The 25,498-nt window shown below is 55.1% G+C and overlaps 5 protein-coding genes across 5 annotated transcripts; 1 reads left to right on the forward strand and 4 right to left on the reverse strand.

The window, feature by feature from the left end:
* Positions 1 to 43: 43 nt before the first annotated feature.
* CONPUDRAFT_70532 (uncharacterized protein) lies at positions 44 to 806 on the forward strand (the record flags this gene model as incomplete). Its single annotated transcript, XM_007766032.1, has 4 exons — positions 44 to 144; positions 254 to 331; positions 463 to 525; positions 635 to 806. The coding sequence occupies 4 exons, from the start codon at positions 44 to 46 to the stop codon at positions 804 to 806; spliced, it is 414 nt and encodes a 137-aa protein (XP_007764222.1).
* Positions 807 to 1,051: 245 nt separating this feature from the next.
* Positions 1,052 to 4,210, reverse strand: CONPUDRAFT_70533 (uncharacterized protein; the record flags this gene model as incomplete). The annotated part of the gene is made up of 4 exons (XM_007766033.1): positions 1,052 to 1,363; positions 1,416 to 1,649; positions 1,921 to 2,368; positions 2,430 to 4,210. 4 exons carry the CDS (start codon positions 4,208 to 4,210, stop codon positions 1,052 to 1,054), a joined length of 2,775 nt encoding a protein of 924 aa, XP_007764223.1.
* A 3,620-nt stretch (positions 4,211 to 7,830) lies between these two features.
* On the reverse strand, positions 7,831 to 9,816 carry CONPUDRAFT_47910 (HET-E; the record flags this gene model as incomplete). The annotated part of the gene is made up of 2 exons (XM_007765855.1): positions 7,831 to 8,474; positions 9,000 to 9,816. The coding sequence occupies 2 exons, from the start codon at positions 9,814 to 9,816 to the stop codon at positions 7,831 to 7,833; spliced, it is 1,461 nt and encodes a 486-aa protein (XP_007764045.1).
* Positions 9,817 to 10,500: 684 nt separating this feature from the next.
* CONPUDRAFT_48270 (mannitol-1-phosphate dehydrogenase M1PDH1) lies at positions 10,501 to 12,113 on the reverse strand (the record flags this gene model as incomplete). Its single annotated transcript, XM_007765880.1, has 10 exons — positions 10,501 to 10,558; positions 10,629 to 10,721; positions 10,778 to 10,806; positions 10,867 to 10,980; positions 11,044 to 11,186; positions 11,252 to 11,296; positions 11,358 to 11,451; positions 11,506 to 11,580; positions 11,632 to 11,690; positions 11,753 to 12,113. 10 exons carry the CDS (start codon positions 12,111 to 12,113, stop codon positions 10,501 to 10,503), a joined length of 1,071 nt encoding a protein of 356 aa, XP_007764070.1.
* A 635-nt stretch (positions 12,114 to 12,748) lies between these two features.
* CONPUDRAFT_80229 (uncharacterized protein) lies at positions 12,749 to 24,765 on the reverse strand. The gene is made up of 18 exons (XM_007766160.1): positions 24,516 to 24,765; positions 24,387 to 24,441; positions 24,173 to 24,324; positions 23,911 to 24,112; positions 23,772 to 23,852; positions 23,380 to 23,715; positions 23,236 to 23,317; positions 22,294 to 23,181; positions 21,273 to 22,244; positions 19,950 to 21,217; positions 18,983 to 19,900; positions 17,471 to 18,931; positions 17,149 to 17,417; positions 15,350 to 17,095; positions 15,195 to 15,298; positions 13,897 to 15,144; positions 13,013 to 13,838; positions 12,749 to 12,962 (listed from the first exon to the last, which is right to left on the reverse strand). Exons 1-18 carry the CDS (start codon positions 24,612 to 24,614, stop codon positions 12,954 to 12,956), a joined length of 10,716 nt encoding a protein of 3,571 aa, XP_007764350.1. The 5' UTR covers positions 24,615 to 24,765; the 3' UTR covers positions 12,749 to 12,953.
* Positions 24,766 to 25,498: the final 733 nt, after the last annotated feature.

Genomic DNA, 25,498 nt, shown 5'->3' on the forward strand with positions numbered 1-25,498 from the left:
CGCTTCGCTTCGACACCACACGCCAGTACCTTAGAGCAATTCAATGCGACCCAGCTACTACAGGCTTCAAAGAGGCGCTAGTAATGTCAGGCTCTACAGAAACCTCCTCGCCGACGCCAAGACTGTGACGGTTGTCCTTAGCCGGTAACCTAGTACGTTCTCCTTGCCCGCCTGCATCTTCTCTAAACGCTCACGGCGAATAGGGATGCCTAGGCCAACAACGTCGACGATTATTGTCGCACCGTACATGCAGTCTCCTGGATCAACGAGAAGTGAACGAGAGCGCAGTGGTGAATGTATACCTGCAGAATGTCGACCAGACTGACGGAAGGTGAGTAGCTGCCCATCATTCCCCATCTCCCATACCCCGGGTATGTCCCTTTGCTAATCGCTTCAAACAAGTCTACTGCTCAGCTAATCACTCGTATCGTACCCTCTCATCTCCAACAAATGCACAATCAGTACGCCAACCCCCTTTGCGCTCGCGTCTAGACCCTACATAGGCGAAACCGATCTCGCCGCGAGGTGAGTCCTAGTGATTGTGCTCGCAATACATTGTGCCTATGAATTCACCGCCAAATTCAGCGAAGAACGTTAGCCAAGATGTTGATTTCGTGCTAGATGCGTCTATCAGGTCTTTAGACGACAAGGTCGAGCGGAGCAGGGGTTTGTCTGCGTTAGTGGGTATCGCCGGTACCATGCCAACAGTCGCGCTGAGCGTTGGAAATCAGCTTCAGTCCTGTGTACCTCTCCTCACCTTGAAACGACTCTCGGAGCACTCCCCGTGTCGGGGTCTCGGAGGGTAGATGATTCAGAAATGATCAGTCGCTGCCGTATTTTGACTAGACTATTCCTGGCAACTTCACTCTGACCAGCTTCGCCAGGGCATAAATAGACTCGCTCACACCACGCGCTTATAATACAAAGTAACGAAGTAACAACATGCATGTGGTACGTGTATACATGGCAAGGCGCATCGTTCATTCAACGTGAGTCATACAAAACAATGTGGAAGAGGTTCTTAACTCTTTGGCTCGCCAGAGGCGACATCTTATCCCCGTCTCTGTGGATTGCGAATCAGGCGCCACCCCGCACAGCCGCATTGCACTGCAGAAGCGTCGAACGAGACCCTCTCGCTCTGACTTGTCTGCGCTTCATTGGTGCCGGTGGCGGCGTTCTGGCAGTTTCTGTCTTGTGCATCAGCATTGCTCAGCTGCGCCGCAGCGCTGTTGTCTGCACTGCTGTTGGCTTGCGCATCGGTATTGCTCGACTGTGCAGCAGGGTTCTTGTTTGGATCTTGTGCGGTATCCCCGTCCATGGTACTCTTCTTGTTATGCAGCCGATTCTGCCTGTGAGCCAGCCGCTGATAGCGAAGACTTTGTCAGTATGATACTAGCTACAGCTTTTGCACTCACGTGGACCCGATCCGTGGACAACGAGTGCACCGATGCAGGTAAGAATAAGAAACGCACAAGTTTGGCTTTGGCCGGGGATATGAGCACAACACGACCTAATTTGAAAACAGTGTGTGCGGAATGTTCCTCGGCGCCTTGACTTCGCATGTGGCTGCCGGCGAATCCAAATAACCTCTTGAGTCTAAAAGATAACGTAGGCTTGTTGTTCCGTTGACGCGGTGTAACTGGTGTCATCTGGTGGCGATCATGAGAGGATCGTCAATATAACCTTGCTGTTGTCGACCGACGTGTCCAGGCTTTTGCCTTCGCACGGTTGCGGGGAGCTATGAAAGTGTTGGTGGCCGCGTCTCGTTGGCCTGTGTCCCACCGCTCAGCTTATATTCACCACGACACACCATCGTTTGCACCAAAAACATTACGATCCAAGCTAATAAGGTATATACATCTGCATAAGCTATTATAAGAACATCTAACGAGACTATTGAGCTTAGCATAGTACTTATACCTCCTTATCTCCAATCGACTCTCGAACCTCGCTGACATCCCCAGCCCAGTCTCTCTCCGTGCTCGCGCTATACTGCTGAGCCACGACCTTTACCATACCGAGGAGCTTAATTTTTCTTGCCCTCCCTGCATAATGTACGTCTTTGACCACTTTAAGCCGCCGATGGACTTCAAGCTGATCCCTGAGGTCCTCCCACTTCAGATTGGCAAGTTTGGCTTCGTCGAGAACAAGTGCAATCTTGCCAGTGCCGTATTTCTCGTTGAGTTCGTCTTCCTTCCTCTTCTTTCTAAGCTCCTTCTGACGGTTTTCTTCTGCGATCTTCTTCCCGTGCTCGATTAGTGCCTTCTTTCTTGCTCCTTCTACACCACTGGCCTGAAACTCCCGTGCCTTTTGTCGGATCCATGCCCAATCCTCCTCGGTAAGAATTGCCTCTGCAAATGACTTTGTGCTGTTGTGGCGTGCCATGACTTGATCCGAGAAGTTGTCCGAGGTGAGTGATGGATTTTCACATGAAGCTCTTCGCCACGCCCCACTTAAGTAAACCTTCATTTTTATCATTTGTTGCAGGTATGAACACAAGGTTCGTTTCTTCTTCTGTTGCTATCGCAATAATTCCTGTCGCCTCGAACTCTGTTGTGAAGCGATGCCAAGTCTCGAGTGAACCCGTAAGAAATGCAACCAGGACATTTCGTAAGCTGGGTAGCCTGCCGTCCTGATACAGAGCAAGAACAGCCACAATTGCTGTTGAGTCGTCCCACGTAAGACCATCAAGAGTAGCATCACGGTATGTACTCTCGGAAGCACTGTTCAGTAGGACGTCTGTGTTCTCGATAAGAAACTTGATATGCTGCTTGAGTTTTTCGTGAAATGGTCCAAGTGTGAGCATATTCAATTGCTCGATCCCGGAACCGCACACATGTTTGAGGTATGGTTTTGCTACAGCTTGAGAGTAAAGTACCAAGACAGCAAGCTCAGTGCATGTTGGAGGATCTCGTAACGCATTCTGCAAGTTTTCCTCCATATGGTTGAGGTCGGGGCTGTCCTTGTTGAGGCGAACGTATTCGAGAAAATCAATGTAGCCATCAAGATACTTGATCAATCGAGTAGCAGCATCGCAATGGGAGTGATAACGGGTGTTGCTGGTGTCGGGAAATTTAGCAGTGATGCCCTTGATGTCTGAGAAGTACATCTCATGAATTGCTTGCTGCCCTTTCTTGTCATCCCGATGGTTAAAGATCGCACCCGCCAGGCTTGTAGCTTTAACGCCACCCCTTGATGAGACATCCAAGGCACGCTGCACTGATGCTGACACCACATTTGTAGTTTGTGCAAGTTTGATTGCCGCCGCATTGTCCTTGTTGGCCAATAAGATAGGGGGTTCTTGGTCGTTCTCTTTCCACCACGCCATCATTGTTGTATTCCCTCCTTTCACGGAGTTCAGCTCCTTGTGCATAGAACAACCAGCCCAGAAAAACAAGTCCACGGATCGCTTTTCTTCACCAGGAAGCGAGTTGTAGATTTCTGTGCCAAGTTCCAAGGCAAGTTGCTCCATCATACATGTTATGATAGGTCCTCGAGCGTCTGGCTCCATTGCATCCCAAAGTTGCTGACCACCACCTTGTTCTATGGCCCGAGACGTTGAGAAAAGAAGCAGTGCCATGAGTTCGTTTGGAGCCTCATCTCGCATTCTCTCTAACTTTGCATATCCAAATGAGGTACGGGTTGTTTTTGCTTTCCACTCTTGCCAGAGTCGGTATGTCTTCTTCTGATCACTTGCATGATCTGTATTCATGCCCTTGAGCTTTCCTAAGAGTTCGTTTAAACCCAACGAGAGACATAGACGTTGTGCAAGCGGGCTTTGATTGAAGACTTCCGAAATTTCAGTAAGTTCATCCTTCCATCCGGCAATCTGTGCTTCCCTTGTAACCTTATCCAGCATAGCCTGCACCTGAGAGCGTTTCAGTTTTGACTCCTTAGCCCTAGAAAGCCTCCGTAGCGCATTCCTCAAGAGAGTATGGTTCTTCTTTGCTCGTATTTTAGCTGACTCAAGCGCAGCTGTTGTTTGCTTCAGCTCATGATGGACGCCATGTAGGCTGTTCTCTGTGGATGACAGAGTATCCTTGACAGCCTGCAGCTCTTTTGCAAGAACACGAACAGGAGGAAGTCGATTCGAGAGCTGAAAAGATGCCGGCTGGTAAGCCCTAGCATGGTCTGTTGTCTTTTTCTGTTTATATGACCGTCTTCTCTTGGTGTAGCTCACTATAGAGCGATGTTTCCTAGGTGAAGTCATGTTCTAGGGGGAATAAATGGTATGACATGAGATGTTATGAGCCTACCACTGCGAATGAGTCCTCACCTGCCCGAGCTGTCAGCACACCGAGCCTCCTGACGCGTATTGCGACGCGTGTTGCGACGCGCGACGCGACTTGACGCGACGCATTTTCATGAAATATGTCGGAACTTTCTCAGGAGCATGAGCACCCATTAGCAACCATTATAACGAGGGGTGCCATTGCGAAGCATTATAATGATAAGGTTGATTCCATTGCCATGGCCATTAAAATGGCTGAAATTTACCATATATGGTAGAGAAGATGACTAAAAGTGCTGAGTAAACGCTTGGCAGTGGCCATTATAATGAGGAGGGTACATAATAAACTCGTTTATAATGCGGGCTCATTATAATGCTCCCCAGAAAGTTCCGACATAGGGGCTAGACGTAGGGTGTAACTCAACGGAATTCACGTTGGCATCGTGTACACCTATCTACCTCAGGCACAGAGCTCGATCTACGTGTTTAAACTCTTACAATCAATTTGTTGAGACCCAGAAGCGTCAATAGCTCAAGCTGCCTCCTGGAGCACGATGTGAGACCCCTGTTGACCATGTTCCGGCTGTTTTTGGAAAATCACGGGCTCAACAAATCGTTTAGATTGCTTTACTAATACGTCCTAGATATTTAACTTTACACTACGGCGAATGTGTCATGTTGTACTATGAGTGTGTCGTCAATTTCAGCCGATCTTCCAAATATGGGACCCGTGGGAAGCTCGGGCCCGGTGGTGGGCGTTGCCCACCACCACGGATTGTGCCGAAACGCTTTTTTTCCCGCAACATAGCGACGGCAGCGAACGTCATTCAATATTCAAATATTCAAGTCTCGAGCACTGTCAACTCCCGCGGATGGCAGAACTTCAAAGTTTTCGGAAGATAGTCGTTCGGCTCAGCGTATTCCCATGCTTCGTCCAGCAGTCTTCGCGTTATCAGCGGCGCCTCTGCAGTATCGCAAAAACATCTGTTGAACATGCTAGCTTCAGACGCGATGGCTTCATGAAGGCATCTCCGAGAACGTATAGCACCTATTACACCGTCCCTAATGGTTGTTCCTGCTAGATTCCTCTTCCCATATACAAAAATCGACAGTGCTCCCTTCCCGCGCGACGCAGTTCCCGAGGTGACTTACCCATGGGCCCGACCTACATAATAGTTCACGTCGTTTTATCACTCCATCACACTCTGGCGCAGGTCTCATCTCATCCCGTCCTTTCCACGATCGAGCACACGTGGATGTGCATTCACTGCGTCAGCCCGCCCTCTTTCCTCCGAACCTCGCTTCTAGCCACCGTGTCATCGCGCGGATTTGGCGACTACGGATTTTAAGTGATATTCATCAGCTCAGTCCCTCCCCGTACTCCCTTCCCGGAACCAAGAACATGACACTTTCCATCTACCTGTCACTCTCGTCTCGCCCGTCTCCGAGTATGCCTTCACCAACGTTTGAAGACCGATAAGCACGCCGAACTGAAAGCTGTGGATATTAACCTCAACGACGGCGATCGATCCGTACGCCTCAGGAGCTCTTGATGAACGTATTTTCTATCCTGGATTGGAGAGGGACGAGCGTAGTAATGAAATCGGGGATGAATGATGTGTCGGAACCGATAGCAAGTGTTCAATTACCTATCTCCACTACATCTCTTCGTTTTCCTTTTGCTGATTGCATCACCAATCCTACCCGTTCCCGCTCACGAACTGGTTATACACATCAGTCCCGTGGCCCTCTGCGCCTCTGAGAAATGTGGCATCGGCGCCTTCTGTCCGTTTGCTCGCACCCCGCACCGTGTGTGGATATGTCAAGCTCGTCAGATGCTGCATTTGCGAAGGCCTGGACCCGCCGAACATATCTTTCAACGCGAAAGTGTAGATATCGGGAACGATGGCCTTCGTCACGCAAACTCGGATTCTCGATGCAAAGAGTGCACTCCATTTGGCCGAAGGCAAGGTTGTGTGTAGATGCACGTCTGTCTGTATGGTACGTGTATTGGTAGACCTCAAACGGTATTCGACGCACTGCAATGCTAACTAAGAAAGTACTTCAGTACAGTATACCTCTCGCGTCTCCAATGAAAAGGCCTGTATACGTCCTGTCTAGCGAGCTCGTTGATCTGAGCAATGAAAAACAACTGTCACTCTTGTGAAACGAGCTAGGGATTCCATTGCGACAGCTCTCGAGCACGCTTGGCTAAGATGTAATCTCGCGGCGGAGGTGCCGAGGAGCACCCACCCGCTGTGAATCATCTGTACTCCGTTGGCGCTGGGGTTGGGATTACTCTAACTGTCATGGGCATGCGCGTTACTGCTGCTCGATTTCACCTCCGTACTGATTCCTGTTGTAGCGATGTTCATTTGCTCTTCTTGCATCACGGTACATGGGGCCCTCTCGGCCTCCCAGTCTCATATTCTCGTCCATCACATTCATAGGCCCTATCGATTTTCGCACTTCTCTTCAGCAATGCGGTGTGTGTTTCCCTTTGCATTCGCTCCGCCGCCCTCCCTTTGGCGAGTGATTCGCCGCATGTCTCATTCCCGAGAGCGAAGACCCAACTTCGCACTCACCCTTTCAACACCGCAGATAAAGGATATGAAGTTATCGGGTTCGCCATCGTCATTCCCGTTGACAAGTTCCGCACGGCAGATACGACTAACTGCGACTGCGGCCTTCAAAACGGCGACAGGGGAATGCCGAGCCGATCGGGATTGTAGCGCAGAATCATCCCATGGTATAGCCTTGCCGTCTATTTTGCGATTTTTATTGCTTGTAGCTTACTTTTTCTCTGCGATTTACAAGTGGGATACGTCACGTATCTCGGGGTCATTTCTGGCTTCGCATAGTGTCGTACGATGAGCGCCGAGCGCCGAGCGTCTACCTGTGCTTCGAAGGAATATAACAGCATAAGTTGACGTGCTCAGCCGAATCTGCCTGCGAAGGATGATCCGTGTGCTCAGCGTCATCCCCAGGTTCCGTGTCTCCGTCTTCGTCGCTATCATCGCTACTTCGTGGGTCTACGACTCCGAACAGACGCTAAAGTAGATCAGTGCGACGCTCATGCATGAACATGACTCAGTGCAACGCACCTCTTTCGCCTTCGCAGTATATACTAGGACAATGCGACGCAGCTTGAAAAAGCCGTCGCCTCTGGTGCGACTGCATGCAGAGTGCCTCCCTGTGAGTCCAAAGAACATCCTTACTCGGGCCATTGTCCTTCGGCTACGGTTTGGCTGACGAGGTTCCGTATTTTCCGTTTGGTGGTAGTCGTATACATGGTCACCAAGCAGACCTTGCGGACGTCTGCCGCCATGGGTAGGTCCTTGCCACTGGATAGTCGCAGGCATCTATCACGAGGATCAATACACGGCAAAGAGAAAGACTAGGTAGATCACATTCATAATGCTATCATCAGAGTCACGAGCGCCTCGCTGAAAAACACATTCCCATCGGTAATGGATCGATGATATGAACGGGTAGACATACCTCTCGCAACCTCTGCCTTTCTTCATGCGCTGATTCTCCTTCCCCATCGCTGCCCTTTGTTTCCTGACCAAATTAAAAGAGCGCGGACCGAGCGCGAGTCAAACACATACCTTCCCTAAAAGCTGATTCCCACTCGCGGTCTCCCATACTCTGATATACCCACTGAACGTTCCGCTCGCAATCCGTGTTCCATCGGGCGAGAAGGCTGCTGCCCCCACCAAGTCATCATGCTTGAGAGAATGAATAAGTTGCCCACTGCTTGCGTCCCAAACGGAAACTGTTTTATCTTCTGACGAGCTAAGAAACGTAAACCCGTCCGGCGCATACTGCACACAATACACAGTGCCTGTGTGCTTCACTTTGAGGACTTGCGTTCCTGTCGAGACGCTCCATATTTGGGCAGATTTGTCGTCCGAGCCAGACAGAATACATGACCCGTCGGGTGAAAAGCAGACGGATTGCACATTATTGTCATGTTTGTATGGGCCCGCTACCAATGCGCCTGTGTCCAAGTCCCAAATACACACAGTATTGTCGAATGACCCGCTTGCAAACGTTGAGCCATTGGGAGCTACGCTGAGCGAGAAAACATAATCCTCGTGCCCTTCAACGACCAGAAGCAAATTCCCAGTCCGTGTGTCCCAGACGCGTATTGTCTCGTCGTTACTAGCACTAATAATACGGGAGCCATCAAGAGTGAATTTGACCGAATTAATGTTGTCAGTGTGTCCTTCTATAGGGTCTATGACAAGTTGTTTTGAGGTTATGTTCCACAAGCATATTGTGCAATCTCGAGAGCCACTAACGAGCAATGAGCCGTCGGTAGAAATGTCGATGCAAAAGATGGAGTCTGTATGATGGATGAAACCATCTAGCGAGTCTTCGCCCGTCTCTGAATTCCATAGTCTAATTGCAGAGTCATCTCCAGCAGTTGCGAAGTGCACTTTGTCAGGTAACCAAACCAGTGCGGCTGTAGACTTAGCGAACATCCTGCATTGTCATGGTTTCATATGAAAAACAGCGAGCACTACTGAAATGAAGCATACCTTTCACCTCGAGAAGGTCGTTTATCGGTTTCCTGGACACTCATTTTAACTCGCGAACGTCAAAGAGATATATAACCGAGTACGTATACTCACCTTAGGGAGAACAAGAGTGCCCGTCGTGACATCTCGCACAGATATCGCGGGATCATTTCCACCAATCACAACACACGGCCCTGGAGAGCTTGAAATCGCTCGCAGATCCTCGCCACCATACAATGGACCCCACACGCAATCACCCGTCAGAGGACTCCACCCTCGTACCGTCCGATCGTCTGATACGCTGATGAGGACCTGGCCATCCGAAGAGAAGCAAATACCAGTAACAGCGAGCCTATGCCCTTTCAAAGGCTCGCAAAATGGCCTACCGCTCCCGGCATCCCATAGCCGGACCGTCCAGTCCACGCTACCACTGGCCAACAGCTTTCCATCTGGAGAATAAACAACCGCTGTCACCGAGGACCTGTGGCCAGAGAGAGGCGGCAACGTGAGTTCTCGAGAGGCCACGTCCCATATCCGTACCATTCTGTCTCTACAAGCCGTCGCAATGTCTTTGCCGGACGGGGAGAATGACAAGTCTAGGACATCGTCTGGATGCTCGAGGGCTGCTATGCAATCACCCGAGTTGGCCGCCCACAGGCGGACCGAGTTGTCCCTGGAACCGCTAGCAAGAAGCTGTCCGTCAGGGGAGTATTTCACTGAAGACACAGAACCCGTGTGCCCTTTGAATTCGTACGGAATCAGCTCCCGTGTGAGCACATTCCAGACACGGACAGTCCACAAGGACGCGCTTGCAAGGTGTTTCCCGTCAGGAGAGAAAGCAAGAGTTTCAATGCTGCTGCTGTGGCCTGTTAGGACATCTCCAATCTGCAGGCCGGTATGGGCGTCCCAGATTCTTACTCTATAATCGTAAGAACCAGAGGCAATCAGATTGCCGTCAGGAGAGCAAGCAACCGAGGATACGTCGCAAGTGTTCCCTTCAAAGGGTTTTGTGGAGCCAGTGCTCCCCCCAGATCCCGGATCTGTGTCGAAGGTCGACATGATTCTGCTGGTGTACTTGAGCGATACGTCGGTTCTTGACCAATATGGAGGTATCAGCATGCTTCTTGCGCTGAGGTACAACTCGAGGGCACTCACGGTGGTGGTAGCCGGAAAGGCGCACTTTGACGCGCAGCACTCGCACGATGCCTCGAGGCGTTGTCAATGAATGTGATGGGCAACTAAATAGCACAATGCGCGCTTGGGATTCATTAACGTTCAAGCATAAACTATAACCCTGTACGTCCGCGAGTATAGAGGGAGACTATCGCCGTTCAGTCACCTTCAAGGTGGTTTGGACGATATACACACACGAGCTCACGAACGGGTGAGGCGACACTACGATAGTCCTGTGTACAGGAGCCGGCCGAGTCAAGCCGACGCTCAGCTTGAGCACCTGAGGCCTGCCCAGTGCCATCCCTAGATCAGAAGAGTTTACATGATTCGTTGCACGCTTGATGCTATGTGAGCTACTGCTAGGATTCTAAAAAATGTTGGCACATGTGTTTTGTTTTATCAACAAATCAACTGGAAACAAATAGGCCATACATTAATGTAAACTCGCATACCGAAAGTGACATCGCCGCGATTTATACAAGCACCGAGGTTCCGCGAGTGCGTGAGATAAGGTCCAAGAAAGAATCTGAGATCGCATCATGCAAACAAACAGACGAGCGCCCTTAGATCTCAGATCTCAAGTACAACTCTTCCGGTGACCTTGCCCTGCGCAAGCTCAGTGAAAATACTGCGGTGCAAGCGATGTGATGAGTCAATAACCTTCCATTCTCTTACGCAAACTATAAATTGACGCGTACCTCTCGACGTCCTCGAGCTTCCTCGTCGTGTAGTGAGCGACGACCTTGCCCTGCGCAGCCAGGTCCAGCACCTCGATTGCATCTTGCCTCGAACTACGTCGCTGTATCAGCAAGAGGGAGCAACATACTGGATGGTGAACAGTGCCCACCCTAGCGCGGATCCGACGAGTTTCAATTCCTAGAGTGCAAAACCGTATCAGTACCCAACAGTACGGCATGAGAGCGTGGAGTAGCTTACCTTTCCGACCCACACCATGAACGGGGCTTGCATAACCGCGTCTGAGCCCAGCCCAGCTGCAATCAACGTGCCCGTCGGCTTGAGGTATATGAGTGCTTGTTCATATGGCTTCGCCTGTTCATGGCGTGTACTTGATCAGCCTCGAATGCAGAATCAGCGGAAAAAGAAACGACGTACTCCACCGGCAGCAACGAGCGCCGTGCGCGGTCCACCGTTCGTCAAGCGCTGTACGTCGGCGACGATATTGGATGTCTCGGCAAAGTCGAGCCACTGTTCAGCACCGAGGGACATGCAAAGCTTGCGTTTATCCTCGCCCGAGTCTGTGTTAACTAGACAGTCAGTTTGAAAGTACGTTGATACCAGCTTGATATGGTGAGATACGTACCGATGGCTAAGACTCGGAGACCCATGTTCCGCGCCAGCTGGATTGCTGGTCAATGGAGATAAACCATCAGGAACTTGCATCGAGCAGCGAAATACCCAGAACTAACCAAGATGACCGAGCCCTCCACCCGCTCCAGGGATGGCAATCCACTCTCCGGGTAGAGAGTTCGCGTGTTTGAGGCCTTTGTATACCGTCAACCCCTGCGCGGATACAAGGTCAGATAAGGCAGGGGCTTTGTAGAGGGGCGCGCTTACAGCGCAGAGCAGAGGCGTAGCAGCTGCGCTCGAGAGAACATCTGGGATTGGAGTGACGTAGTCCGTCCATGTACGCTGTATTGATTGAGCAGCGCGACAGAGACGGAAGAGATGAACTGAACGCACAATATACTCGCAGAACGTCCCGTCGGTGGAGAACCCGTTTGTCAGACGCTTCGGACATGCTATATTACGATACAGTCGTCTGGTCAACATGCGTAGTCCCAGAGCGGAACGTACGACTCACAAGATTCATTGCCCTTCCTACAGAACTCGCACTTGTTGCACACTGTCGCGATCCACTTGAGCCCCACCCGATCTCCCACCTTCACCCCGCCCTCCTCGACGAGCGCTCCCTTTCCGATCGCGACCACCTTTCCAACGCCCTCGTGCCCACCGATGAAAGGGAGTCTGGGTGGCTTTAAAAGCCAGTCACCGTTGCGTGCATGGAGGTCGCTCTGGCACACGCCTGCCGTCTCTAGCTTGACGAGACACTCGTTAGGGCCGAGGCTGGATGGATCGGGGACGGGGTGGTCGTTGCTGAGCTTGGTGGGTTCACCAAAGGCATGGACACTGACTGCGCGTTGAGTGGCCGGAATCTGGGACATGGTTGCAGGGGTAAGACACTGGTAAGGTCGGGAGACGTAGGGAGAGGGGAGACGTTGGGTATTGAGCCACAGATGGGGAAGACAGGGTTATATGCCAGGAGCTGGGAGTTGCAGGGAGTTGCAAGGGTTCCCTGAAATTGGGCCGGTCTCGGTGTGCAACTCTGGGCCTGAGGTATGAGGACCCCTCCTCCAGGTCCACACATGCTCGACATCTGCAGCGCTTGTACTTTGGGACCTGAGAAGGCTACTCGAAAGTTTGAGGGCGATACTGGGGAAGAGGAGTTGCAGGTGAATCACTGTTGCGCTTCGCCGGTATGCGACGCGCTGGCCCGAGCTATACAAACGCGACGCCCAACTTTACTTTACCTCTACCCCATTTTGTAAGGACGTTACTGAGCCCCTGTTGCCCTTTGGAGGTTGCGCAAGCCGATTCACGTATGTAGAGCATCCACGTCCGGAGAACGTCAGGAGTTGCAAGAGTGAAATTTTACTGACGGTATGACGTTGGGAGCTGCAAGTAAGGCGGTGCCCATTCAATTGTGTGTCTTTTAGTTTGCAGAGCGAACTGTATTTCCTACACTTAATCGCGCACAGGTCGACAGGGTCCAAGTTTTCCTCCACGTCGAGTACCTGATGTCGGTTTGCTCTGTTCAATTGAGAAAGGTCGTGATAATTTAGTGATGCCATAATACATTGGTGTATGTTAGATTACAAAAGGCCTTCGATATTCACAAGTCAACCAGATTAAGAAAATAGAGAAAAAGTCGTAGTCATTCAACGCCCTCGTCTCCAACGTCAGCATGAGATATTTGAACGTAATAATGTCATCGTAATATGCAATCAAGCCTGCTGCGATGAAGTCAGTACAGGCAAATTAGAGAAGTAACTCAGATACTCACGACACCAGGTGTAGAGGAGATGATATCCTTGACGACGCCCGCAAGGACCTTGACATGCGCAGGCTGGAACATCGTATCATGGCTACCCGCCGCGACCTTCATATCCAGGTCCTTGATGCGCGCGTCCCAGCCATTGTGGTCGTCCGTGCCCGTGTCGAAGTCCGACGCGTTCCCGCTCCTGTACCAGCTCCGGTCCTTGGGCACGACGAGCGTCGTACGCCCGCTGTAGTGCGCGGGCTCGAAGTCGAACATCGAGTCGAGGTTCTTCCGGATCTCCGTGCGCAGCTTGTTCTTCCACTTGTCGCCGATGTCGGGGAAGTTAGACGAGATACGATCGATCGAGCGCTGGGTCCAGTCGGTCGACTTGAGCGACTGACGCTCACTTGACGGGATGAAGATGGGGTCGAAGAGGATTAGGTGTGCGACAGTCTCGCCCGCGTCCATAAGCTTCGTGGCCATGCAGAGCGCGACGCTGCCACCGTACGAGTAGCCACCGATGATGTACGGACCGGACGGCTGCACCTTCCTGATGAGCGAGATGTAGTGGTCCGCCATCGCCTCAATCGTTCCGAAGCCGGTGGCCGAGCCGAAATGCTTGTCTCCGATAGCGTACATCTCGTTGGGCATGAATGCACCGAGACGCATGAAGGGAGTCGCCATCCCAGTGATATCGTGCACGAGGAAGAACTTGGGCTGGATGCCCTTCTTCTTGATCGGCAGGAACTCGATGAGGAAGTCGGCGTCAGTGTCCTCGGCTTCGATGAGGGCTCGACTGTCTTGGCCCATCTCGTCGATGACGAGGTTGGCGAGCTCACGGATTGTAGGCCTGAAGGTGATAATTAGAAAGAAGGAACGAATACACTCCCGAAAAGCGGACCACGCACCTCAAGTAGACGTTGTTCAGACCGATATGGACATTGAACGTCTTCGAGACGACACCCGCCGCCTGAACCGCCATAAGCGAGTTCATTCCCACCGCGAACAGATCATGCGAGACGCCAAACGAGTTCTGGTCAATCTTGAGCACCTTCGAGAAGATGTTCATCAACTCGATCTCGACGTCGCCCTGCGGCGTGCCTATGTCTTGCGTGAGATCAGGTGCGAATGACTTGAGGTCCATCGCCTTGAGAGCATTGCGGTCGATCTTGCCGCTGCGCGACGCGGGTAGCTGAGGCAGCGCGGCGATGAGCGACGGGTACATGAAGCGAGGCAGACGCTCGGAAACGAAGATCTTGAGGCCCTCCTTCTCGTCATCCACGCGCTCGGCGACCTCCTGCTTGAACTCCACGAAGGCGACGATGGCAGGCGCGTCCTGCACGGTCCGGATGACGACGGCAGTGCGCTGCACGGCCGGGAACTTGGCGATGACATCTTCAATCTCGCCGAGTTCGATACGCTGGCCACGAAGCTTGATCTGACGATCTGCACGACCGCAGTACTCGATGTTGCCGTCCGTACGGTACAGAGCGATATCTCCCGTCTTGTAAATGCGCTCGCCGGGAACGAAGGGGTTCGGGATGAACGCCTCACTGGTGAGCTCGGGCTGATTGAGGTAGCCGCGCGCAAGCTGGATACCGCCAATGTACAACTCGCCTTCGACACCGACAGGAGTCGGGCGAAGCTGTTTATCGAGGATGTAGATGCGGCAATTGGGAAGAGGGCGACCGATGACGCCAGTGAGCGAAGGTGAGGTGACGTGGCATGAAGTACAGTCAACAGAAGCCTCGGTGGGGCCGTACATGTTGCGAAGGGTGACACGAGGTGACCAGTCCTCGATGAGCTTCTTACCGAGGGCCTCACCAGCGACGACGATCGTCTCCAGAGTCGGGTACTCGTAAACAGGAACGACGGCGAGGATACTAGGGGTGACGTGGAGGACGCTGATACGGAGCGAGCGAATGGCCTTGGGGATGTCGCCGAGGACAAGTTCCTTGCGACCCGTGACGAGCGTGGCGCCGTGAGTGAGAGTACCAAAGACGTCGACGACGAAGGGGTCGAACGTGTACGCGAGAGATGACATAACACGAACGCCTTGTTGGAAACCGTAAACGCTCGAGTTCTGCACCAAGTTGGAGATCGAGCGATGCTCAATCATGACACCCTTGGGCTTGCCGGTAGATCCCGACGTAAACCTGACGAATAGTGAGAATCAAATTGACATCAAAGAGAAACAAGGACGTACATGACATAAGCCAAGCTAGACGGGGTGAGGCCTTCGACCTCGAAGTTCTCGGCGCTGAAACGCGTGAGGCGCTTCTGGTAGCTGGGGTCATCGATATAAGCGATCTACGGGTTTCGTTAGAAAGGAACGAGAATGAAACGATGAGAAGTACGCACCAAGACCTTTGAAGCGAGACTCTTCTGGAATACGCGAGAGTGGCTCGAGGTCGTGATCATGACCTTAGCACCACACTCCTCGATCATCATCTCCTTGCGGAGCGTCGGGTCGTCGGGATCGAGAGGCACGAACGTCGCGCCAGCCTTGAGCACGGCGAGGATACCCAAAATCTGACTGATCCCGCGATCGAAGCACAGCGCGACGACGTCGCCCTGGTGCACACCTTGCTGGATGAGCGACTGCGCGATACGGTTCGCCTTCGTGTTGAGCTCGAGGTACGTGAGGCTCTCGTCCTCGAACTCGACGGCCGTGAAACGTGGGGTCTTCTTTGCCTGCGTCTCAACGAGCGTGTGCAAGCACGTCTCGTCGATGGCGACGGCGTCCGATGCAGCCAGCTTGAGGAGGCGGTCGTGCTCGGTCTCGCTGACGGTTGAAATGTCGGCGATCTTGACGTTGCCATCACGTCCGATCGTCTCAACGAGCCCGATATAGGCATCGAGGAACTGCCGCGCAGCGTCCTCGGTGTAGAGCTTGTTGTCGAAGCGGAGCATGACGTTGCCGCTGTGATAGTCGACCGTGAGGAGGAACTCGTACTGCTCCTCGCCGTTGGGCAGAGAAACATTCGACTTCTGCTTGAGGTTGCCGGTCTCGAGCTGGGAGATCGTCTCCATGTTGACACCGGCGGGCGCGAAGAGGTGCTTGAAGTAGCCGCGACCGTGAGCGCCGCCCTTGCCCTGAGCAACGATGTCCTCATAGGTGACCTCGTCGTGCGCCAAGCACGATATGAGCGCGTCCTTGAAGGTGCGCAGGTAATCGATGAAGCTCTGCGACTCGTCGACAACGGTCTTGATGGGCAGCATGTTGGCGAAGAAACCGATGACGCTCTGGAGCATCGCGAGGTTGCGCTGCGTGACGGCGGTACCGACGACGAACGAGTTCTGGTCGGAGTACTTGTGCAGGAGAACGTTGTACGCGGCGAAGAAACCGGCGAATGGCGTGGCGGTCGCAGCGGTGATAATTTTCGAGTACTGCTCGAGCGCGCCGACACCGATCCTAGCCTCAATCTGCGTCATCGGCGCGAGCTCCTTGTCCGACGGTGTCGCGAGTGTGAGGTGGAGCGGCTGCGTCTCCTGGAGGTTCCCTGCCCAGAACTTGAGGTGATCCTCCTTGAGCTCGGCCCGACGCTCAGACGTCTTCTCGAGCCAGTCACTGAAGTCGGAGTAGTGGATGGAAACCTCGGGGAGTGCGCCGGGGCCGTTGAGATAGATATGGAAGAGCTCATAGAAGAAGACGCCGAGCGAGGCCTCGTCGATGATGATGTGATGGATGACAATGTTGAAGGCCCAGTCGCCGGCGCCGAGGTCGAACATCATGGCTGTGAGAAGCGGGAGCTTGTCGAGCTTGAAGTTGGGCTCCTTGTTGAGCGCCAAGCTCATCTCGTATGCTTTGCCGAGGGAGTCTGACTCGCCGGAGAGATCGATGAGCGACGCCTGGAAGTCGCACGAGGGGTAGATGGTCTGCTGAAGCTTGCCGAGCTCCTCGTTCCACGAGAACGCGGTGCGAAGAGCGCCATGGCGGTTGACAACCTCGTTAAAGGACTCGGTCATGCGCTCGATATCGAGCGGCGTCTCCGAGTGGATAGTGACGAAGTACCCCTCATGCGTATCCCACTGCGTTGCGCCGTAGCGAGACATGTTGCTGTCAATCTTGGCGACGGAGCGCTTGCGTGCGTTGTCGTATTCACGCTGTAGTCATGTCAGTAAATCTGCACGCCAAAGAAATTTTAACTTAGCCTCACCTGAGCCAGCCAGATCCGGTACTGGTGAGGGGAAGCGTCCGTGGTGTACGGTTCGTCGTACGCGAGCTTGTCGTTGAGAACCGGGACGAGCGGCTCGCCGTATTTAGCGGAACCGTCGTCAGTCGTGAACGACGCATCCTCGGCGCCGGCTGAAGAGCCAGCCTTGGCGTGCATCTCGTTGAGCGCGCCGATCGTCATCGAGCCGAGCAGCTCGATCTGCGAAACTTGGATGTTGAAGCGTGATTTCAGCTGGTTACTGTAGCGAGTAGCTAGACTTGTAGTTAGTCAAATGCTCATAAGTATGAGAACTATGAAAACTCACCTCCCAGCGAATCGAGACCGAAGCTCGTGATGAGCGCGTTGTCCGTGATCTGTTCGACGTCCATACTGAGCAGCGTCGCCAGCAGCGTCGCCGGGCTCTCCGCGACACCGCCATCCTTTCCGCCTGCCGTATTCGCCACAAGGAACCGCGTCGGCAGCAAGTGGCCAAAGAGCATCGGCTCGCAGCTGGGGAACGTCGCGGGCACATCGGAAATTGCGAGCATGGGCACGTAGTGCGCGATACGGCGAATCAGTGAATCACCGATAAAGTTGCAGACTTGCGCGGTCGTCATACCCGTTTTCGTCAGCTGGGCGGTGTTCGCCTTGCCCTTGGACGCCAAGACCAGGCGCTTGAAGATGCCCGAGTCGGTGATGGGCGGGAATGACATCGAGATGGTGTTGGGGAGAACATCAGCGACGCGGTCGAGGTAGAGCTGCGCGGCGCAGTACGCCGCCTGCCCCGCGTTGCCGAAGACAGAGCCGATAGTCGAGAAAAGGAGAATGAAGTCCATGCTCGCTGGGTCGACGCACTCGAGCAGCGTGTTGAGCACCGTGACCTTCGACGTGTAGACGTCGTCGAACGAGCCCTGCGACAAGTTCGTGAACTTCCCATCGCGGAGCACGACCGTCATGACGAAAACACCGCCAATCGGGCCTGCCGCGCTAGCCTTCTCTACGAGCGCCTGCGTGTCGGCCTTGCTGACAGCGTCCGCAGCGATGACCTCGATCTGCACGCCCTTGAGGCGCCAGTGGTGGTTATACAACCCGTCCACCTTCGTCAGACCCTTCGCACCGCGGCGACTTGTCATGAAAATGTGCCGTGCGCCGTGCCGTGCCATCCAGTCAGCGATGCGCACGCCGAGCTCGGAGCATCCGCCGAGAAGAATGTAGCTCTTACGCGGGTCGAAGAGCTGTCTGGCGGGGTTGATGCGTGCGGACGCGACGAGTGCGGAGCCGGCGCCCTCGAGGCTCGTGACGACCGCATTAACGTCCTTGGTATCGTCGATCGCGGAACCGTCGAGAGAGAGGTTCTTAATGCGCAGCCTGAACGCTTGGCTCGCGTGTGCCTCCAGGATCGTGGAGACGAGGGGTGCGACGGCATGCGGAGATGACTCGACGAGCTTCGAGACGCTGACAACGTGAGTAGAGGGAGCGCCAACGGGAAGGACGGGCGACTCGTCGCCGAGGTGATGGTGGATGTATGAGCCCAGAGCAGACAAGGTATTAGCACCGCGAGCGAAGGTGGATTGGCCTCCAGCGTTGAAGACGAGGTCAAATGCGGTGACCTTGTTGACGGCGAACCAGCCGCGAGCAACTTCGGTGAAGTCGTAGATGCTACCGATCGAGCCGGCGTCGAGGGTGGTGTGCTCAGCGACGAGCGAAGCCTCCGCTGCGCTAGAGACAGTAGCGAGGACCTTACCCCCGAAGCGCTGGGCAAGTTGGACAGCAAGGAGACCGGCACCTGAAAATCGAGTCAGCTACCGAGAAAACGCACACACGATAATCGACTTACTGCTTGCAGCATCGTGAATAAGCACGGCAGACGTCTTGCGCACACGACCAAGCTCCACGAGCGCGACCCACGGACCAAGCAGGGCAGGAAGGGCGGAGACTGCCTCTGTCGGCGATACACCAGGAGCGAGGGGAACGACCGTACTGCCAGGAACGACAAGCACGGACGCAGGCGCCTCGCTCGTCAACCCGACGACAACAGTTCCAGCGGCCAGCGAGGCGACAGATGTACCTGCAGCGCGAACCGTGCCAACAAACGCGAGCGGCGACTTATCCGTCGCGAGCTCCTCAACGCCCAGCGCAGTGACCTCCACTTCGACGTCCTCCGTGCTGATCTCGCGCGGGAAGTAAGCAGCAACGTTCGCCGCCTTCCCGTTCTCCAACGAGAACTGTACAGCAGGCACGTCGAGCCGACGCGTCTCCGCCGACCCGTACACCAACCGACGCACAAGAACATCACCATTCTTCGAGACCTTGACATGCTGCTCCAACCCGAGCGCATTCTTCCTCAGCTCATGCACAACCGCCTCGCGTGCCTCCTCGTCGAGCGAATGGTCCTCGAAAAGAACCGAGTACACCGCGAATTCGGGCGCTTCCGCGACGAGACACGACGCGACACCGAGCGCGCCGATGCCAGCTGCGTCGTCGTTGCCCGTGACCCAAAGTTCGGCCTCGCCGGAGATGTTCTGCGCGATGTCCACGAGCTCGCCTTCGCGGCCGTGCTCGAAGGGTGCGATGATCACGCTCTTGAACGGGCCGGCGGGGACGGATACGATGGGCGAGGGAACTTGTACAGCGAGCAGGGTCTGAGAGGAGGAGATTGGGGAGGTTTGGACGTGGGCGTCGTGGGCACTGAGTCGCTGGGTGAGGGCGTCGAGAGTGATCTTCTCGGTAAGCTCGTCGGGTTCAGAGCTCGAGTCTATAAAGCACATTAGCATGTAAGTAGATAGAACGAGAATGCAACTTACCAGAAGCAACGAGAAGTGCGACACCTGAAGAGACGAGCAGATGGGCTACGGTCGCGAGATCACGGGGCGCCTTTGAGAGATCGACAGAGCCCACGGCAATGTCGAAGCTGCAGAGAACAGCTGCAGCCGCCTCGTCATTGGGGAGATACGACTCCAGAGCGAGCGAGCGAGCATGGGAGTAGGTGAGCGCCGAGGTCTTCGCGTCCGCCTCCTCAGGCGTACGTGCAGCACAGAAGTACTCGACGACAACACCAGAGTCAGCAAGAAGTGACTGGAGAGACGCGTCGAGCGATGTCGCAACGTCAGACGACGCAGCGACATCGACGACACGAACAACTTTGCGGCCAGCGGCGACCGCGTCCTTGACGAGTGCGTCAAAGAGCGCAACAAGCGAGTTGCCCGCGGGGACCGAGAACGACTTGACGGGGAAGTTCTTCGGCTGCCAGACCGTCGTCAGCCTCTCCTCGGTGCTGCTATCCGTAATCGCAACAGGTTCTGCGTCGGGCGCGCGCGCGATCTCAAAGCCCTCGATCGTGAAGAGAACCTTGCCCTCCGAGTTCGCGATGATGTAGTCGCTCTTGAACGGGCCCTCGGGCGCCCACGTGCGCGCGACGAAGTACGTCCACACTCCCTTCTGCAACTCTTCGTCGAGATTGGGTGCGTCGGCGCTGTCCCAGCGTCTGAGCGCGTCGATCTTGACGGGGAGGAAGACGCCGTTGAAGTCGAACTGCTTCGTGTCCATGTTGATGAACATCGCGAGACCGCACTGCGTAATCGAATCAAGAATGCCCGGGTGAACGCAGTACCCGCTACCGTAGACGTCAGGCGTGCCGGCAGGGATCTCGAGGCGGGTGAGGTAAGCCTTGGCGCCCCAGCTGCTCTCATCGTGCACCTCATGCACGACCTTGAGGTAGTTCTTGAAGTGGTCCTGGTAGCGGTACGCGGCGGGGATGCAGTCGTAGAACTCGTCGCCGTTGATGCTACCGACGGACAGGGCGAGCTTGCTCTCGAAGTCGAATGTGCGAGGGGCAGCGGCGTTGTAGGCGGGGTTGACGCGGGAGAAGGAGCCAGAGGCATAGACGGTGTCGAGGACGATATCGCCGTTGACGAACTCCTTGTTCGTCGAGGCACGGAACTGCCACTTGTCGCCGTCGATGGCACAGCCAGCGTGAGCTGGCCAGTTGCCTGTACCCTCGAGGACGAGGGGCTTGTGGATGGAAACGTCAGTGACGACCATGGCGCCATTCTCGAGGATACTCTCGACATAACTATACAGTTGTGTCAGCATACATCCACGTTTATCTATTTCGTAATACGACTTACCCTGAAGCGGGAAAGAGAACAGCATCAAAGACGATATGCCCAGTGAGATCAGGATGACTATCGACGTTGATACGGAAATGATGCGGTGCAATCGGGCGCTGCTTCTCGCGAAGACGCATCGACCGACCATTCCCAGACTCAGCCCAGCAAAGCGACTTGTTGTACGGATAATCAGGCAACTTCGGCTTATAAAACTCCTCCGCGCCCTCGGGCGACGCACACAGCTTGTTGAACTCCACCTTCTTGTACCCCTGCGCGAGCAGATTCCCAAGTCCCTCGAGGAACTGGAAGTGCTCGCCCGTGTTCTGCGCAGGCACTTTCGGGTTCGGGCGCCGGATGAGGCTGACCGGCTCGCCGCCGCACTGCTCGATGTACGCCTTGAGCACGGGGTGTGGGGCGATCTCGAGGAAGAGAAGGCCGTCGGCGCCGTGGTCCGCGATCATCTTGTTCATCGCGGTGCCGAACAGGACCGGGCGCCGAATGTTATCCCAGCAGTAGTCGATGTCGAGATCGCGCTCGAGCCAGCGCCCGTCGGTCGTCGACATGACGCGTGCGATGGGCGTCTTCGTGCCCTGCGCGAGCGGTGTATCCGCCATGCGGGACTTGAAGAGCTCTTCCTGCGGCTCCATGAGGGGAGTGTGGAAGGCGCAGCCAACGCGGAGCTTAGCGGCGAAGACCTTGGCGTCGGGGTCGGCTGCGAGCTCGACCATCGCGTCGATGAGCTCGTGCGTACCAGCGACGGTGACGGCCTGCGGGGAGTTGATACCGGCGATCCAGAGGCCGCTGGTAACCTTGTACTTGGAGAAGACCTTGCGGATCATGACCTTGGCCTTTTGCACACCGACGCCGAGAGCGACCATGGCGCCATTGCCCTCGGCCTTGGTCATAGCAGCGGCACGAGCGACAGCGATACCGACCGCCATCTCGCGGTCGTAGTGACCCGAAGCATAGCCCATCGCGATCTCGCCAATACTATCCATATCATAAGCACTCGATGATTTTGCGAAAGCAAAAAACACACCTGTGGCCCATGACAAAGTCATACTGGATACCCAGGCTCTTGATGAGGTCGACGAGCGCAATCTGCACAAACACCAACGACAACACAACCTCTTGCACCGGCCACTGCCCGTTCGCCGCCAACTTGCACTCTACACCAGGCACAAACAGCCCCGTACGCTCCAACATCGACTCCTGCCCATACCTCTCCACCAAAACGCGATCGTTCTCCCTAACCGCATCCAAGAACGCCGGATAGCTCGCAGCAAGCTGCCTCCCCATGAAAATATGCTGCGGCCCCTGTCCCGAGAACACAAGCGCCAGCTTCGGACTCGCGTTGCTCGTCGACAGCACCGGCTTCGAGAACTTCGTACCGGCACCGAGCGACGACGCGACCGCGAACGCACGCGCGGGATACGCACGCGCCTGGCGCCCGAGATCGCGCGCGACAGAGCGCAGCGTGCGGTCGTCCGCCACACCGTCGAACTGCGCCGTGAGCGCGTCCCTCCACCGGCCGAGCGAGCTCTCGGTCAGCGTGCCGACGGAGAAAAGGTACAGCGGGCTCGGGACGCTCGTAATCCGCGCCGTGGGCTGCGGCTGCAGCGCACCGGGGAGATCGTGCACAGAGTCGAACGACTCGAGCACGATGTGTGCGTTCGCACCGCCGACGCCGTACGACGAGATCGAGGTGACCCATTTCCCGTCGCGCGCGGCCATATCCGGCGTGACCTTCTCAAGCTCCAGCTGCACGCGCATCTTGCCGCCGACAAAGTCGATCTTGGGGTTGGGCGAGGTGAAGCGGATGTTGGGGACGAGTTCCTTGTGTTTGAGCATGTACGAGACCTTGACGAGCGACGCGAGGAAGCTGCAGCCCTCCGCGTGGCCGATGTTGGCTTTGATGCTGCCCACTCTGCACGCCGACTTTCAGCGACGATGAGAGGAGGGCGTTAAGACGAAGACTCACCGAAGAGTACGATCGTCAGCGCGACCCTTCGAGAACACTTTACCCGCACCGTTCGCCTCGATCGGATCGCCAACCTTCGTACCTATCCCACCCCATCAGAACCTCCCATTCCCCATCCCCAAAAACCAAACCAAAAAAACGCACCAGTCGCATGCAACTCGACATAAAATGCCTCCGCCGGATCCCTCTTCGCCGTCTTATACGCCGCCTTAATCGTCTCCGCCTGCATCGCGCCCTCGGGCATCGTCAGACTCTTGCCCTTCCCGTTCGCATTCACCGCCGAGCCCGTGATCACCGCATACGCCGCATCGCCGTCGCGCTGCACATGGTCGAGCCGCTTGACGAGCACCGCCGCCGCGCACTCCGCGCGCGCGTAGCCGTCTGCGTCGGCCGAGAAGGACTTGGACGAGCCGGTCGGGGAGAGGACGCCGAGCTTGGAGAAGGAGACGGTGTGTTCGGGGGAGATCATGGTGTTTGCGCCTGCATATCGCGTCTGTTCGTCAGTAATGCGTAATGCGGAGCAGGTGACGACGCACCGACGATGAGCGCCTGGTCGCAGTCTCCGAGCTTGATCGAGTTCAGGGCGAGATGCATCGCCGTCGCAGAGGCAGAGCACGCTGTCCCACAAACACAAGTCAGCGCACACCTCCACACGAACAACAGCGCAAAACGCACCAGTATCAACGGTGAGCGACGGCCCGCGCAAGTCGAACGTGAACGAGATACGGTTCGCGCGGATGGACACACACTTGCCCACACCATTGTAGTTGTTCATCTCATACCGCTCATCATCAAGCTCGTCCGTCGTCGTGAGCAAATTCCCAAAGAACACGCCCGTCTTCGAACCGCGGTAGTCGATCCCCGCATCTTGCAGCGCCTACATCCTATCCATGAGCTCCCTGCACACCCACCAGAAGAAGAATCAACAAATCCTCACATCCTGGGCCGCCTCGAGCGTAAGCCGAATCGCAGGGTCGAGGTGCTGAGCCTCGCGCGAGGAAATGCCGAACTCGAGCGGGTCGAACTGGTCGATGCCGTTGATGAACCCGGCCTTTGCCGCACAGTACTTGCCCGGCTCGTTCGGGCCGCCTTCACCACCACCCTCGTCAGCGAACCGCCTCCAACCCAACAAGCTCGCTCGCAATGCTCACCGTTCCACTCGGCGTGGTTCCATCGTTCGGGAGGCGGCTCAACCATGGCATCGCCCTAAATCGCATAGAATAGAATAAACGTAGCAGTAGTAAGTTGCACTGTCACGCCTACGCGTCAATAACACGCACCTTGTTGCGCAAGAACTCATAAAACAATTCAGGGGTGTCTGATCCACCGGGAAACGTCCCACCGATACCGATGATGGCGACGGGAATTTCAGCAGACATTTTGTAACTGGTGCGAGTGAGGACGCGTGAATTTCAGTCGTGTGTGAGAGCGAGCGAGATTGCCGTTGTGTGGGTTGAGAGGGAAATTGAGCGTTAACGATAGGGATACAGATATAATAATAAAATAGCGCGTGGGCTGTGCTCGTGCTCGTCTGTAGGTGGGTTCGCGTCCTAGTGGTGGTAGTCTGCTCCAGGCCGCTGGGGGTGCTGAGTTCGGTCTCCGGCGTGGAACAGCGGTGGAAGGGTGAAAGATGGTTGAAGGAGAACGCCGGGACCTCCGATCAGGCTTAAGTACAAACGCAACGGACCACTCGCTCCCTCTCAAGATCAGATGGGATCGCGACGGGAGCGACGAACGAGGGGGCATCGCAGCACTGCCCATTACAAATTATTTGCAGGCGTTGATGAAGATCAAACGCTCGCCACACAACTCTCTCTGTATCAGGCGACGAATCACACAATCTCGCAGGGGATGAAACACGAAAAGGGGAGGAGAGGCGGAGGTGGCGCTGCGGTGTGGCCTATCGTGTCAGTGTATCCAGGGCATATCTCTGTGTTGATCCAGATGATCTACTTCCATCGTCCGCATCTTGGTGATGGGACGACCGGATGTATCCTAGTGCACCTTGATGGGCGTCCAAAAATAACAGGCGTCTCAATTGTCTGCGAAACGCCGTCCATATTGCAGTGCTCTCGTGATAGACTCAGTTACCGGAGCCAGAGGGTGATCAGTGTTACAAAGGTCGGCGTTCGCTCGTTCAACCGAACTCCAGGATCAGGATCAGCTCGGGAAAGACTTGGTCCACCCACCGCGCTTGACGGTGCTTCGTCGTGGCCGAAACAGACGCTCAACAGCCCGCGGGATCAATTGGCGGTCAGGGGCT

Source organism: Coniophora puteana (assembly GCF_000271625.1).
Source record: "Coniophora puteana RWD-64-598 SS2 unplaced genomic scaffold CONPUscaffold_2, whole genome shotgun sequence".
In the NCBI taxonomy this organism is placed as follows: domain Eukaryota; kingdom Fungi; phylum Basidiomycota; class Agaricomycetes; order Boletales; family Coniophoraceae; genus Coniophora; species Coniophora puteana.

What these genes read in the sequence shown, in the direction of transcription:
- CONPUDRAFT_80229 (XM_007766160.1), bottom strand. Translation starts at nt 24,614, where the DNA reads ATGTCTGCTGAAATTCCCGTCGCCATCATCGGTATCGGTGGGACGTTT. An exon ending in CGACCAGGCGCTCATCGTCG is followed by an intron (nt 23,716 to 23,771) that starts GTGCGTCGTCAC and finishes CGCGATATGCAG; the next exon opens with GCGCAAACACCATGATCTCC. An exon ending in GACTTTGTCATGGGCCACAG is followed by an intron (nt 22,245 to 22,293) that starts GTGTGTTTTTTG and finishes TGATATGGATAG; the next exon opens with TATTGGCGAGATCGCGATGG.